Raw genomic sequence first — 14,461 nt, 5'->3', positions numbered from 1 at the left:
CCAGTGTTTCCCATGTCTCCGCACACCGCTCTCCTATCACGACCCCTGCTCCTCGAGGCACTTAGGAAACCACACGCCCTGCTCAGATCGGATTCCCTGGAAGTGCTGGGGCTGAGGCTCCGCAGGGCACGGAGGCCCGAGGGGGCGGTGAGGGAGGGGAGGGGCACTTTCCGGGAACGCCCCTCGGGGGGACGACCCCCTTCGGCGGGGCGGACTCCGGGGGGCTCGGCAGCCGCGCTCGCCCCGCCTCGCGTCCGTGAGGCTTCCGGGAACTCCACGCCCCCCGAGCTCCGGTTCCCCCCCACCATCCCGCGGCGGTTCCGGAAGAGCGCGCGGCGGCCCGGGCGAGTGCTCCGGTCTCCGGGTGTTTCTCGCCCGAAAGCCCGGCAGCCGCGCGCGCACGCGGGGAAGCTGCGAGGGCCCCGCCCAGGCCCCGCCCCGCCCGGCCCGGCCCGGCCCGGCCAAAGAGCGCGGCAGCGTGCGCGCTCGCCCGGGCGCTGCCCTGGGTTCGGCCCCAGCGGGCGCCCGTGAGGCTGCGGGGCTGGCGGGGCTTCTGGACGCCGAGACAAAGGGCCGGCCGCTGGGGAGCGGAGCGAGGGAAAGCGGCGCGCGGCGCTCCGCATCCCGGAGGCGCCCGGCGGTGCTAGCGGGCCTGCCTGGGCCGGCGCTGGTGCTCCGTAGCCATGGCCATCGCCCACCTGGCCACGGAGTACGTCTTCTCAGACTTCCTGCTGAAGGAGCCCACGGAGCCCAAGTTCAAGGGGCTGCGCCTGGAGCTGGCGGTGGACAAAATGGTCACCTGCATCTCGGTGGGGCTGCCGCTGCTGCTCATCTCTCTGGCCTTCGCGCAGGAGATCTCCATCGGTGAGGCCTGGGGGCCGGGCCCTGGGTGGTCGGGGCCGGGCGAGACGTGGTTGGTGGTCCGTCCGCGTGGCCACGCCCCCCACTCGTCCTCAGAACCCCTGCGGGCCTGCGGGCCAGGAAGAAACGTGGCCCGCTCGGTTTAGGCGCTGAAGCCTTTGTCCAGATGCATCATTTGTATCCTTCGACTCTCCTGTCTTGCGCCTCAGTCCTTTTTTCTTCTCTGCGCCCCACTGATCACCCTGTGTTAGGTAGAGGTCTTACCCCAGATCTGCCAAGTTCCCTCCCTTCCCTCCTCTGTCTGCCAGAAAAGTTGGAGTGGCTGAGTGTAGGATGTGAAGATAAGTGCTCCTTAAGAAGTATGTTCTCCTGTTGCTGTTTTACATCCATGATGTTCTCAAGGATTGTAAGTGATGGGAAGGACTCCACTTGGGATGTTCGATCCTGTGCTTGAACAGCTCTGTTGGAATTAGAGATACACGAATCTTCACGTAAATTCTCATTTCTGTGAGCCTGTGACTCACACCTTAATCCTAGCTATCCAGGAGGCTGAGATAGGAGGTTGGAAATCAGTCCAGGCAGGAAAGCCTGTGAGATTCTTATCTCCAATCAAGCAGTCAACATCTGGAAGTAGAGCTGTGTCTCAAGTGGTGGAGCTCCAGCCTTGAGCAAAAAAGCTTACGAATAGCACCCAGCCCCTGAGTTCAAGACTCAGTTTTGGTGTGTGCACACATAGCGTTTGTGAAATTAAAAGTTAAGTGAATTGGGCAAGATCATGGGGCTCAGTGGCTGGTTTTATTTAACAGGTGTCCTGATTTTCAGTACAGGAGAGAAGGTGAATGAATGAATAGGAAGATGGTGAGGGAGAAAGAAAGTGGGGCAGGACCTTGGGGAAAGTGGGTGGCCTGTGACAGAGGGTGAATGGAGTTTTGCTAGGCAGAAAAAGCACATTTGCTGAGAATTTGATATGGCAGAGAATATTCCTTGTTCCTGGGATTCTGAAGCATATGTGGGCCTGCATCAAATTATAACAGAGGAAAGGGACATTCCCAGGAGTGGGAAGTTAGTGATCGAGGACAGACTGGTTGTTAACATCACTTAAAAATAAGTTGGATGGGGCTTGCAGAATCTGGACATGAAGGAAGGGAGATAGTACAGCGAGGCAGACAGACTGCCTGACCTCGCGTAGGCCCTCAGTGGAGGTCTACAGGTATGGTGCTGAGGAAAGTGTATTTCAGGGAAATAAGTAGTAATAAGAAGCACTTGAGTGATTGTATTATAATAAGACTGTTGAAAGAAGAAACTGATTGAACTTGTTATAAAGTTGTAGATCGAGATGAATAAAGAATGAATATTAATGAAAATAAAGCTAAAGGAACAAATTGATTAGGTGAGTTTTGTGGTCTGCAGCACTCAAGGTTGAGTTGTGCAGGAAGTTGTCAGACTTACTGAAGAAAGTAACCTTTCAGTTTCCCTAGTCTTTAGCCGGGCATAGTCATAGCAATTTCCTTTTGCTTTCTAGATGACAAGGAATTGTGACTTCCAACTGAAAGGAAAACCAAGTTGCATGTGTCTTGGAGATAATTTCTTGCTTCTGCAACTACTACTTGAGTACCAGCTATGCACTGGACCGTGCCAGGCAACAGAGACCTAAGAATAATGGTGCCTCGTCTAGAGAATGAACACTTACTTGGGCAGGGGACTGGAAGAGAGTTGATTACTCTCCAAGACTAAAGCTAACTTTTAGTCTATTCCTAAGCCTTAGCTAGGTCCAGATTGTGGGTATTTTGGGGGTGGGGGAGGGGAATGGCAGTGGGTTTATCCAGCAAGAGGCTGAGCATAGCACTGCTGAGTAGGGTGTGAAAGTATTTTGAGACATGGTCTTTTTCTTTGTACCACTCACCCCGAACTGCTAGTAGAGAGCATCTCTCAGCCCTTTTTGATTCAGTTACAAGTCAGGGGCTTGCGCTCCACGTGCCAGGTTAGCCAGCACTTGGATGAAGCACCACCTTTTAAAGTGTTTCAGGAGTGCCAAAGCAGGAGGCCAGGCATGTGAAATGAAGCCAGTAGGAGCAAGAGAGACCTGCTAGACACGTATATAGCATAAATCTAGATAAAACCAGCAGGGATTTAGAAAATTACATATGTAAATGCAAGGAATTTGTACTGGGATTATATCATGCAGTGTTAATATTTGTTTGATAATAAGCTGGTGTCCTCAGGCTAGAAAGAAAAAAAATCATAAAGAGGAGGTCGAATGAAGTGTGTGACAGGGTCTTCTGACTTAAAACAGGGCTGCATCCTTGCTCTTCTAATAATGGCTCTCCGTTTCTGGAGACTGAAGAACTCTCATGCTCATATTTTACACATTTATGCATGTGACTGCCTCACATACAGGGTACTAAATCTTTTATCGATCTGTACAAGCTGAAATCTTGCATGGTCATTTTACAAACATAATATTAAGTGAATGATGTGAGATTTTGGTATCTTGAGATGTTTATTGAGCCAGATGTGCATAGCTCATGTGAGATGCAGACCCTGCCCCTTGGAAACACAATCTAGTGGAGAACTTGGACACTTACTACTTTAAGTGTCATGGGTTCTGGGCAAAAAAGTGTCATGGGTAAGGGGCAAAAAGAGAGGTTCCTTTTGAGTCACAGGAACAGCTAGAGGTGTTGAAAACTAAGTTTGGTTTGAGCCCTGGGTTCTGATTCCAAGGTTATGAAGCAGAGTGAAATGAAGCAGGGAGGTAAAACACACGTGGATTCGAGAGTTTGAATGTCACGGAGTTGTGGGAGTTGAAGTTGGCATGGAAGGGGAGATGGGCGCCCATGTTCACACTGAGCTGTCTGCATAGTTAGACTTAGGAAATCACCACGAATCATCACACGTGTCAGTTTTTTTTTTTTTTTTTCCTGTTTGGACTGATGAACTAAACTTAATTGATTGTTATTGAAATCACCACAGGGCCGTAGGGCCTGTACAATAGTTTACAAATATAAGTCCTTGTGTGGTGGGTTGGGGTGTGGAGTTATCTGGGCTGGTGAAGATTGTGGTGGAGGGCTAGGAATGTAGCTTAACTGGTAGTGCTTGCCTAATGATAACAAGTTCAAAAAAGTATGGGGACAGAGAGCAGAGAGTACGCTGCCTTTCTCACTCACCAGATCTTGCTGTGCCCACAGGAGATGTGACTAGAAGGGCAGGACAGATGTGGTGTGGTAGTCAAGGTGGAGGACAGCTTGGGATCTTTTGCCACAGCCTTCAGTGTTTCCCATCTTCCTCCCTAATCACCTCTTCCATGGGGAAGGTGCTCAGTAGAAACTCAGTAGAGCACCTTGGAGTCCAGTCCTTTGTCCTCTCTAGTTGTATGCTATCCTGAGGGAACAAGATTTCAGCTATGGGTCCCAGTTGCTTGAAATTTCTCTACTCCATGTCATTTAATAAAACGTTCTGTCAGGACAGATGGGCCTCCTCATAGATTGCTTCAAATAAAAGTCGTAAAGGATATCTGCTAGAGGGGCATAAATTAAGGGCCTGGACATCACCCCTTAGCTTATTTTGCTCAAGGCTGGCCCTCTACTTTTGGTCCACAGCTCCACTTTGACTTTTTGGTGGTTAATTGGAGATAAGCATCTTATAGATTTTTCCGGCCTGAGCTGGAGTCCAACTGGGATCCTCAGATCTCAGAATCAGATCTCAGCCTCTGGAGTAGCAAGGGTTGCAGGTGTGAGACTCTGGCTCCCTGCTTCCTTGGATAGTATTTTTTTGTGGTGAAGAGGAATCTGTGTTCAAATCTCTGAAAGGCTTCATTTTGGGAAGATGAGAGGTGGCATTCTGTGTGGCTCAAACATCACACATCCTTACTATCAGAAAGGCAGCAGAAGGTACAGCCCTGTATCACACAAAGTCTTCCTACAAAGATACTATACACAGAGAGGGAAGAGAAATTCACGAAAGAGCAGGGTGACAACTTACTGTAGAATACAAGCTCTGCATGGAGTCTCATGGGCTTCTCTGCCATGGCTCATGTTTAACCCCCATCCTTAGATGGTGGCCATTGTTCCCTAGCATAAGACAAAACTTTGAGTAGACCAGATACTGAATGATATTCATAGTCTTGTGTGTGTGTGGGGGGGGGGTAGTGCCTTGGAGAAAAAAAATTCTGGTCAGCCAAAGATCCTTCTTCCTCTCCTGACCTTCCTCATTCCCCACCCAATGGGCAGCCTCATCTGTAGGCAGAGAGGGATGTGGGCCTTCTGAATTAGCTTTGCTCTGGTGCTTTGTTGAGGGCAGCCCCAGTGAGTCAGAGGGAAGATACAATGGCTGCCAATTTGAAAATCCTTGCTTACAGTTTCTCTTCTGTACTTCCTGCAACTGTGGCTGGAGTCATCTTCTCTGTTGTGGTTGAATTTAGTCATGTTGCTTAGAGTATCCTCAGGCTACTTTTCAGTATGTGCCACCTGACAAAGTTGATTGATTCTTTTGGGGTAGTCTGTAAAAGGGTGCTAGTATTTAGAGTCTTACACCATAGTTCCATAATAGCACATCTTCACAGAGTGAAATGAATGTAGGAACTTAAAGAAAACCAAAACTTCCGTGTTGGTGTGGTAGGTGGTGTATGGTCTGGCATAGAGAACGAGTAGGCCTTCCATAGTGTGAGTGCTTCCACTGGCTTGATAGGCTGGTACCACACACTGCTCTGAAGTTGGGCACCACTGCATGATCCGTGTGGCACTGGGGAGATTTTTCCAGGTGGATTTAATTTCTTGTTGCCCTGTGCCTCTGTATCTGCGTTTGTGTGTGCCTGTGTTAAAGTTCAGATGAAATGGAAAATCTCTATGGAAAACTTCAATTTGTGCTTTCACAAGAAAACGAGAAAGGCGGCTAACAATGTGAGGTTAGTAGGAAATACTATTGCACATCTCCTACAGCAGCGCCTCAGCTTCGGTGTGTGCCACATGCACATTCCACAGTGCAGTTGGAAGTCTCATCGGCATGCGTGCACCTTTAAGTTGCCAAGGTACTTCCTGAGGCCCCTCAACACCCATTTATGCTCCTGTCACTGCTGACACTTAGGGTGTTTGATTTGCTATTTTTTTTTCCAGTCCTGGGGTTTGAACTCAGGGCCTGAACACTGTCCTTGGGCTTTCTGAAGGCTAGAGCTCTACCACTTGAGCCACTGCACCACTTCCAGCTTTTTTTGGTATGTGGTTCAAAGGAACTCGGGTCTTCGTGCATGCTAGGCAAGCACTCTACCACTAGGTCAAACTCCTAGCCCAGAAGAGTTTAAATTTTTAAACATCTGGAGTATTCTAGTTACTAATCTGTTCTTAGATATACGGTTTTTGTTTGTTTGTTTTGTTTTGCCAGTCCTGGGCCTTGAACTCTGGAGCTAAGCACTGTCCTTGGGCTTTCTCAAGGCTAGAGCTCTACCACTTGAGCCTCAGCACCACTTTCGGCTTTTTCGTATGTATATGGTATCGAGGAATCGAACCTGGGCTGCCGTGCATGCTAGATGAGCATTCTACCACTAGACCAAACTCCCAGCCCTAATTTGCTATTCTTACAGTTGAAGTGACATCCTGGTTTTAGTTTGTAGTTCTGTATTATTTGCCTTGGGATTTCACAAGATCTGTTGCTGGGCTCTCACTGCCTCTCTTGGCAGTATTGGGAGACTGTTCTGCCCTTCTGGCTGCTTGCCTTTGCCTTCTGACCTGGGGTATTTGGTTCTAGAAGGACTGACAGCTTTGTTATTCTTTGCTCATGAAATCTTTCTCTACCCTTCAGATATTCATCTTAACAATCTCTTATTTTTTAAAGTTAAAAATGTAAAAACAAAATGGTGTTTTGTTTTGAGCCTATTGTTTGCTATTTAAATTTAATCACCTAAACGTATAAACATGGTTTACTAGAAAATGTGAGATATTACTCTCCCTCCCTCCCTCCCTCTCTCTCTCTTCCTCTCTCCCTCCCTCCCCCTCCCTCCCTCTCTTCCCCATCTCTCTCCCTCACTCTCCCTCCCCCTCTCTCTCCCTCCCCCCTTTCTCTCCCTCCCCCCTTTCTCTCTCTCTTCCCCTCTCCCCTCTCTCTCCCTCCCTCCCTCTTTCCCTCTCTCTCCCCCTCTCCTTCCCTCCCTCCCCCCTCTCTATTTCTCTCTCCCTCTCCCCTTCCTTGTGAAAAGGCTGCTTCTCAGAGAGCCTTGGTGGGTGGGAAGAGTGTTACTTGTCTGCACTTGGTTGTTGTTTGTAATGAGATAGCTATGCTAGTTAAATGAGACAGAGGCAAAGATAGAATGAAGAGGAAGTGGAATGAGGCTGGCAGGCACATGGCTGGTGTTCAGTAAAGCCAGCTGGCTGAACCATGGGTAAGTGTGTGACAGTCTAAAGGCACTGTGAGCCATCAGTGGACTGGAGTCAGACTCAGGCCTTTCTGTAGGCTCTGCAGGTTTGGCTGGGATGCGTGTGGGTGACGTGACTGTGACCATCTGTCTTTTCTTTTCCCCAGTGTTCCTGACAGGAGGATAACCCAGAGGCCAATAGTCACAAAATTCTTCTTAATATGCCTTCAATCCTTTTGTAGAAACAGTACTAAGCCTTTGTGTTCTTAGTTTGTTTTCCTTGTCATGCACAGTCACATAAGTAGAGCTGACATGTCTTCTTGTAGGAAATGAAGGAATACTTTTTATGTGCCTTTGTTGTCCAGCCTTGCTGTGAATTGTGAACATATGAATCTCAACCTCCTCAGGAGATAAGATTACCAGGCAGTATTTTGCAACAGCCATATGTGTGACCAAAGGCCATCTCCTGGGGATTGTCTCCCACTCCCCCAGTAATACAAGGACACAGGACTAAAGTTCGTTTTTGGATGCAACCCTGTGTGCTTTCAGTTCAGGGACTGTTGAGTTTCATGCCTGCTGTGTACTTCATCTTTTCTCTCCCTTCACTTGTTCACTGAGTGCTGCTCGTGCATGTGATTTCCTCTTGTTTGCATCTAGCGGTGAAGAAGTGAACAGGTCCTGGGATCTTGCCCCCTCCTAGGGGAGATGGCTTCCCTGGGATTCTGGCTGTCAAGAGTGCTTGTGGACTGGGGTAAGGGAGCCTCACTGGAATGGGGTGAGGGGGGTAGCTGTACCCAGAAAGAGAGCCATCAGCTGATGACACACTACTATGAACAAAGCTGCTTTTTGTTTTGTTTTGTTTTGACCAGTCCTGGGGCTTGAACTCAGGGCCTGAACACAGTCCTTGGACACTTTTTGCACAAGGCTAGTGCCCTGCCACTTGAGCCACAGCACCACTTCCAGCTTTTTTCTGAGTATGCGATACTAAGGAATTGAACCCAGGGTTTCTTGCATGCTAGGTGAGCACTCTACCACCAGGCTACGTTGTTGTTGTTGTTTTTTAAGCGTGAAAGGAAATTAGTGTAATTGGTCGTGTGTGTGTGTGTGTGTGTGTGTGTGTGTGTGTGTGTGTGTGTGTGTGTGTATGATTATGAGTATGAGATGAGCAGGAATCTGATCTTGGGATTTGGGAAGTTGGATTTTAGAATTCATTCAAATTAACATCATAGGACTCTTTTTGCTATGAACATTTTGAAATCTTAGCTCAGGTCTGGGTATGATGGGACACTTCTGTCATCCCAGTCACTGTGAAAACAGGCACAGCCTGGGAAACGTTAAGGAGACCCTGTTTTATAAAACAAATCAAAGAGTTAGGAATGTCTCAGGTAACAGAGTGCTTGGCTAGCATTCAGGAGGCCCTGGGTTCAATCTCCAGTACCAAAATTAATAAAGTAAATATTGCCTAAGATGCTTTGTGGAGAATGGACAGATGTGAATAGTAAATGACTGTTACTCATGTACTTTGAGATCTGCAGTGTCAGGGTATCTTGGAATTGCCTGGTGCTTTGAGTAGGGCATGTATTTCAGAAAAGTGGATCAGAAGCTATTCTATAGGAAGCCTGGTAACTCCTGAGGGTATTAGAGTTGATATGGTTAAAATGGAGCCTTTTTCTTTTCTCTCAGTGATTAATTGGAGATAATAGTCTCACAAACTTTCCTGCCTGGGCTGGTTTCAAACCATGATCTTCAGATCTGAGCTTTAATTTTAATATTTATTATCGTTAGGTAGTTGTGTAAAGGGATTTCAATTCAATGTAACAATTTATGAGTACAGTGTATCTTTATCAGTATCATCCCTTCCATCACTTTCTCCCCGTCTATTCCCTGTGTCCCTTCCCTGTCCCCTCTCCCCCCTCAAGTTAGCTTGTTCCATTTTCACATATGTACATTGAGCACTGAGTATTAGAACTGTATTTACCCACCACTCTACCTAGTCACCCCTCTCAGCTTCCTCATATTCATTTTATTAAACTGTTAGTTTCAATCCATTCCTGAATATACTTCGGTTAGTTTGGCTGTGTATTGTATACATGTAACCTTTTATGTGTAAAATCAACATTTTCAGACCCCCAAGTCCAAACTTCAAGAGTTTCACATTTTAGGTCTGGCTATTCACCTGTATACACTACATAAAGAGACATGGTGATGAGCAGAGAAAGGAGATTTATCCCATGGTAACCATGGGAAGACTGCATTTCAGTACATCTTCAACCACCTTCAATTATCTTCCTCTGGGTACAAGTATTTTTCTTGGGATAAGTAGAGAGATTTGGGAGGATGAGAAAAAGTTGTGTATAATTTAAATAGTCCCAAGTCACAGGTAGACTCTGCAGTACTGTACTCACAAGTGAGAAGGTTTGTGTAGTTCAAACAGGTAATTCAGTTCTCCAATCCATTGTCTCAGGATTGATTCAGATGGGGTCATTGGCAGAGGTTGTAGCTTTTATAGTTTTCTTTGGGTGCACTCTCTTTGCCACAGGATCCCATTGCCTGTTTGAGGGGAGGTTTACCTTTTCCACAGGATGCTTATTAAGTAGTAATTCTTGTTCTTTCTGTTGGTGACTGCAAAGTGACTACAGAGGAAAGAGGGGCTCAGATCAAAGAGCACAGATGCGAAATATCTGCTGCTTTATCCTGTTTTTAGTTAATCCACAGGCCCAGTAAAAGCAGCTCTCTGTATTTTGACACTCCAGTAGACATGTCATACCAGTAGACATGCAGGCATGACATTTTGCTTAGCAAGTCTTTCAGGATCTTTGTGTTGGTCCACTTTTGAATGACCATGTAGTGCTTAAAATTGAACCTGGCATATCATACGTTTGGTTTGAGGACTTGGACAAGCTGTGTGATTTCTCCATGCCCCAGTTTTCTCATCAGTAAGTGAGATAATGGTAAAAAACGATCCAAGCTCTGTAAATTAACACTGGAGCAGCAAAGCAGTCTCTAGAAGTAAGAAAGCACTTAGTGTGAGTTATTTACTAATGTCCTACCCCCCTTTTTTTTTTAAACTTACTTTACTATTACTATTTTCTTAAGCTCTAGTCCCATCTCTGACTTGACTCCTTCTTTGATCCTTACAGAACAGTAGCAGTGTTCAGGGCACCTAGAGTTCTGCATATTGATTCCAGAGCTTGAGTTCTCAGCTGCCATGATGTAGACTATCCTTTGATTGTGTTTGAGTGAATGATCTGAGCAGAGCAAGCTCTTACCCCAGCTCAGATGTTGCCGATCAACATAGATGGAGTCTCCACTCTGCTGCATGAAATGCCTGCTCCTCAGATTCCTGTGGAAGACTGTGCTTGCTTTCCAGGAATTGCAACCGATCTCTTCCCCAACTCAATGTCACATCTCCAGCAGCTCAGAGGGGCTGGAGGAGCATGAGTGCATGGATTATAGCCTGAGATGCTAAAACACAAGGCCTGACCCCCTACTCCACCCTGCTGAACCTGTTTCACACTGTGAACAAAGCTAGTTCACAGCACATTCCTGCTTTGACACCCAGCTAGATTTTGTGCTCTAGGCATACTATTCTATTTCCTGTTCCAAATAGGTTCAAGCTCTTTTGTGTGTGCTGTTTTCCCCTGGATTCTTTCCTCCCTTTTGAATGTGTTTCTGCTATAGTTCAGCCATTTTCCTCCTATGTGCTTTTTATTTTGACAGTGCTGGGGTTTGAACTGGGGGGGCCTTGCCCTCCCTTGGCTTGCTTTCTGTTGGTGCCTTTACCACATGAACCACACCTTCAGTCCAACTTTTTGCTGGTTATTTGGAGATGGAGTCTTGTAAACTTTTCTGCCTAGGCTGGCTTCAAACAGAGATCCTCTCTGATCTCAACCTCCTGGGTTGCTAGGATTATAGATATGAGTCACTAGTGCCTGACTTCTTATGCAATTTTTGTTGTTGTTGTTTTTCTCATCTCTTATCATTTGGACTGTTAGCCCTGGGAGGATAGAGTCCATGATCTTTTTTTCTTTGAGTCTCAAGTCCCTAATAAATGCCTTCTACTTTTTGTTATCATATATTAACTGTACAAAGGGATTTCATTGTGAGATCTCCAGACATGTATACAGTGCACTTTGATCAAATTCACCTCCTTTTTTTACTTTTCCATCCTCCTCCCCCCACCTTTTTTTTTTTTTTTTTTTTTGCCAGTCCTGGGGCTTGAACTCAGGGGCCTGGGCACTCTCCTTGGACACTTTGCTCAAGGGTGACCCTCTGCCACTTGCGTCCCAACGCCACTTCCAGCTCTTTCTGTGTATGTGGTATCGAGGAATCAAACCCAGGGCTTTGTGTATGCTTCATGCAAGCACTCTACCACTAGGTATGCTCTTGGCTTTAAAAATATCTTTTAAACAGTGAATGCTTTTTGAGGTAGGCTCAGTGCGATTGCTCTAAGTGCCTTCAAGCTATCTGCTGTGTTGCCTTGTGTGGAAATGGAAGCAGTGCTTGTAAGAGGGCATCACTTTGCCTCTCTCTGGTGTTTTGCTTTCACAAAGGACACCTGGGAGTAAACTCCCTGCTCTGATGAAAAGCTTGAACGTCCATTTTGTTTATTGAGAGTCCTTGGGGGGAAGCGCATGTGATTTTAAAATCCATCTCTGTCGTGGGAAACTTCCCGTCATCCATTTAGAATACCCTTGTTGTCCGGAGGTGTAGCTCTGCAGTATCCCAGAGCACTACAGGGTCCTTGTGTTTGCAAAGAAGTCCCGTGACTCCTGGTCTGCATAATGGTAACAACCCTTGGAAGTTCTTTTCATTTTGTCAGTTACTAATCTTTGGCCCTCACCACAAAAGGGCATCTTTGTTTCAGGAAGTACAGTACAGAAGCTAGCTTTTAAAAGACATCTATAAAAGAGATCATGAGAAAGGACTTAATGAGGTTGCATTTTTCCACTTTAGGCTAAGTCCTTCTGTCACTAAATAATGTCCATTTTGTTTCATGCAAGATATGTGGTCATTTAAAATAATCAGTTTCAGGTTGTTTTTTTTTTTAGTTTCAGGTTTTTCAAGGCCTTTCATGATGTGTTTGTTTCACAGTTTTAGAAAACCAGTAAGAAAACCATAGGTAAATCATAATTTAAATAACTGTTAAGTACACTGAAGAGATTTTACATGCAATGTGCCAATGGAATCCTATAACCTACATTGTGTCACTGTGCCTGACACAGAAATAAAAATCTTAACTACTATTTATTGAATTCTTGTTTTATGCTGGGACTGTGGTAGCTATTTCCTTTAACAATTATAGGAATCTTATGAAGTTTTACAAATGAAAAAAATAGATTTAGAGAGGTTAAGTAACCCATTCGGAAGTAAAAGAAATCCAATGTGTATTGTATATAACGCAGGGTTTTTTTTTTTTTTTCTTTTTCTTTTTCTTTTTGGTGCTGGTCCTGTGCCATGTATCTGTCCTTGAGTTTTGAGTCTCAGTTCCATTTCCAGCTTTTTGGTTGTTAATTGGAGATGAGAGTTCCCTGGACTGTCCTGTCTCGCTGGCTTTGAAGTGTAATCCTCAGCTCTCAGCCTCCTAGCTAGCGAGGATTACAAGTGTGAGCCAGCCATGCCTGGCTTACATGATCTTTTTAAAAGAAACATTCAGGAATAAGGGTTTTAGAGCCTCTATGTAAGAATGACATAGTTTTTCCTCCTTAGGCTCACATCCCTCCATTGCTAAGTTACTTCCATTTTGTTTCACTTTGCCAGTGAAGATGAATTGCCAGTAGTTTTGTTCTGACACTTGTACTTAAAGGCATCTATCAGAGAGCCGCCTGGCCCTTTAACACTTTTCTTAAGTTGATCACTCTTTTTTCATACTGACAGCCTTTTTTTTTTTTTTTTTTTTTAATGCATTTGTTTCTCATGCTCATCTTGGGACCGTGCCCGGTTTCTCACACTACCCTCGTATAGTGCACAACCCCAAAACAGAAGTATAGCCAGTATAAGTGGAAGTATAACCAGTGTGAATTGTTGCAGGATTTATTTCCTAATTCTTACACAGCAGGTTCCTGTTGTGACTTTTTTGGGAATGCTTATTCATCTGCCCTTACCTTCCCTGGATCCATCTCCTGACCCAGCTAGGTAGGCTCTGTGATGACTGTGCCCACCATCCTGTCAGCAGACTCTGTGATTCTGGACAAAGCGTGTTCAGAATTCTGAGTAAGATCCCAAAGCACCAGCTGTTTGCTGTTATCTTGTTGGCTTTGGATTATGCTAGCCCTGGGGCTTGAATTCAGAGTCTGGATGCTGTCTTTGAGCTAGTGTTCTACCTCTTGAGCCATAGCTCCCTCCACTTCCAGCTTTGGTAGTTTATTGGAGAAAAGAATCTGACAAACTTTCCTGCCTGAGCTAGCTTCGAACCATGATCCTCTTAAGTAGCTAACCATGAGCCACTGGGGCCTGGCAGACTTGTATTTTTTTTTTTTTAATGACACTTTTTCAAGAACAAGGGCTTTGATCTCAGGACCACGTTACTAGAGATTAATGCTGTCCTTTTCATTATATGTCTTCTATATCTGATTGCTTCATGTCTCAGAGTCAGGGACACCTACGCCCAGGTTCTCCTCTACTCTTGCTCCTCCCCTGTCACTGTTCACTTGTTCCTGTGGTGTCATGGCAGTGAGGGAAGAAGGTACCTTACCTACACACTCAAGTTTGAATCTTACATTGGCCAAGAATTAGTTAACTCATTTAACATCTCTGAACCTCTGTTACCTCATCTGTAAATGGGAATAATGTTAACTAGCTCACAAGTTTCTGTTATTGGGTAGAAGGAGAACATCCAATTCCTGTTTCATAGGGTATTTACTAAATACTGTCCCCTTACTTGGAAGAGTTGATTCTGTGTTAGGATGGAGCAGTGATCAGAACTGAGGTGAACAGGATAGAGGGAGTGATAGCACTGTGATATGAAAGTTACATTGGTTTGCGTGTGATTCTTTTTTCATCATATGAATGGTTTGAGCTATCAAATAAAAATAATAGAGGGAGCAAGTTAAAGAGGAATATGATGCTTATGTAATAAAACATTGACACGAGCCAGGCATCCATGGCTCATGCCTGTAATCTTAGCTACTTCAGGAAGCTGAGATCTGAGGGTTACAGTTAAAAGCGAGCCCAGGCACAAGAGTCTATGAGTCTTATCTTCAGCTAGCCACCAGAAAACCAGAAGTGCTGCTGTGGCTGAAGTGGTAGAGCTCTAGCCTT

General features: G+C 45.6%; 1 protein-coding gene across 1 annotated transcript in view; it reads left to right on the top strand.

Annotated features, from left to right (window-relative positions):
* The first annotated feature begins 505 nt into the window (after positions 1–505).
* Positions 506–14,461, top strand: part of Panx1 (pannexin 1) — a 48,118-nt gene continuing 34,162 nt past the window's right edge. Inside the window, exon 1 of the mRNA XM_090343036.1 lies at positions 506–864. Coding sequence (XP_090199162.1) covers positions 684–864 — 181 coding nt within the window. The 5' untranslated portion in view covers positions 506–683. The remainder of the gene's footprint in view (positions 865–14,461) is intronic.

This window comes from Megascapheus bottae, chromosome 12 (genome assembly GCF_031878675.1).
Source record: "Megascapheus bottae isolate mThoBot1 chromosome 12, mThoBot2.hap1, whole genome shotgun sequence".
NCBI classification, from domain to species: domain Eukaryota; kingdom Metazoa; phylum Chordata; class Mammalia; order Rodentia; family Geomyidae; genus Megascapheus; species Megascapheus bottae.
The sequence above is the reverse complement of the archived record's forward strand: the minus strand, read 5'-3'. Positions and strand labels throughout refer to the sequence as shown.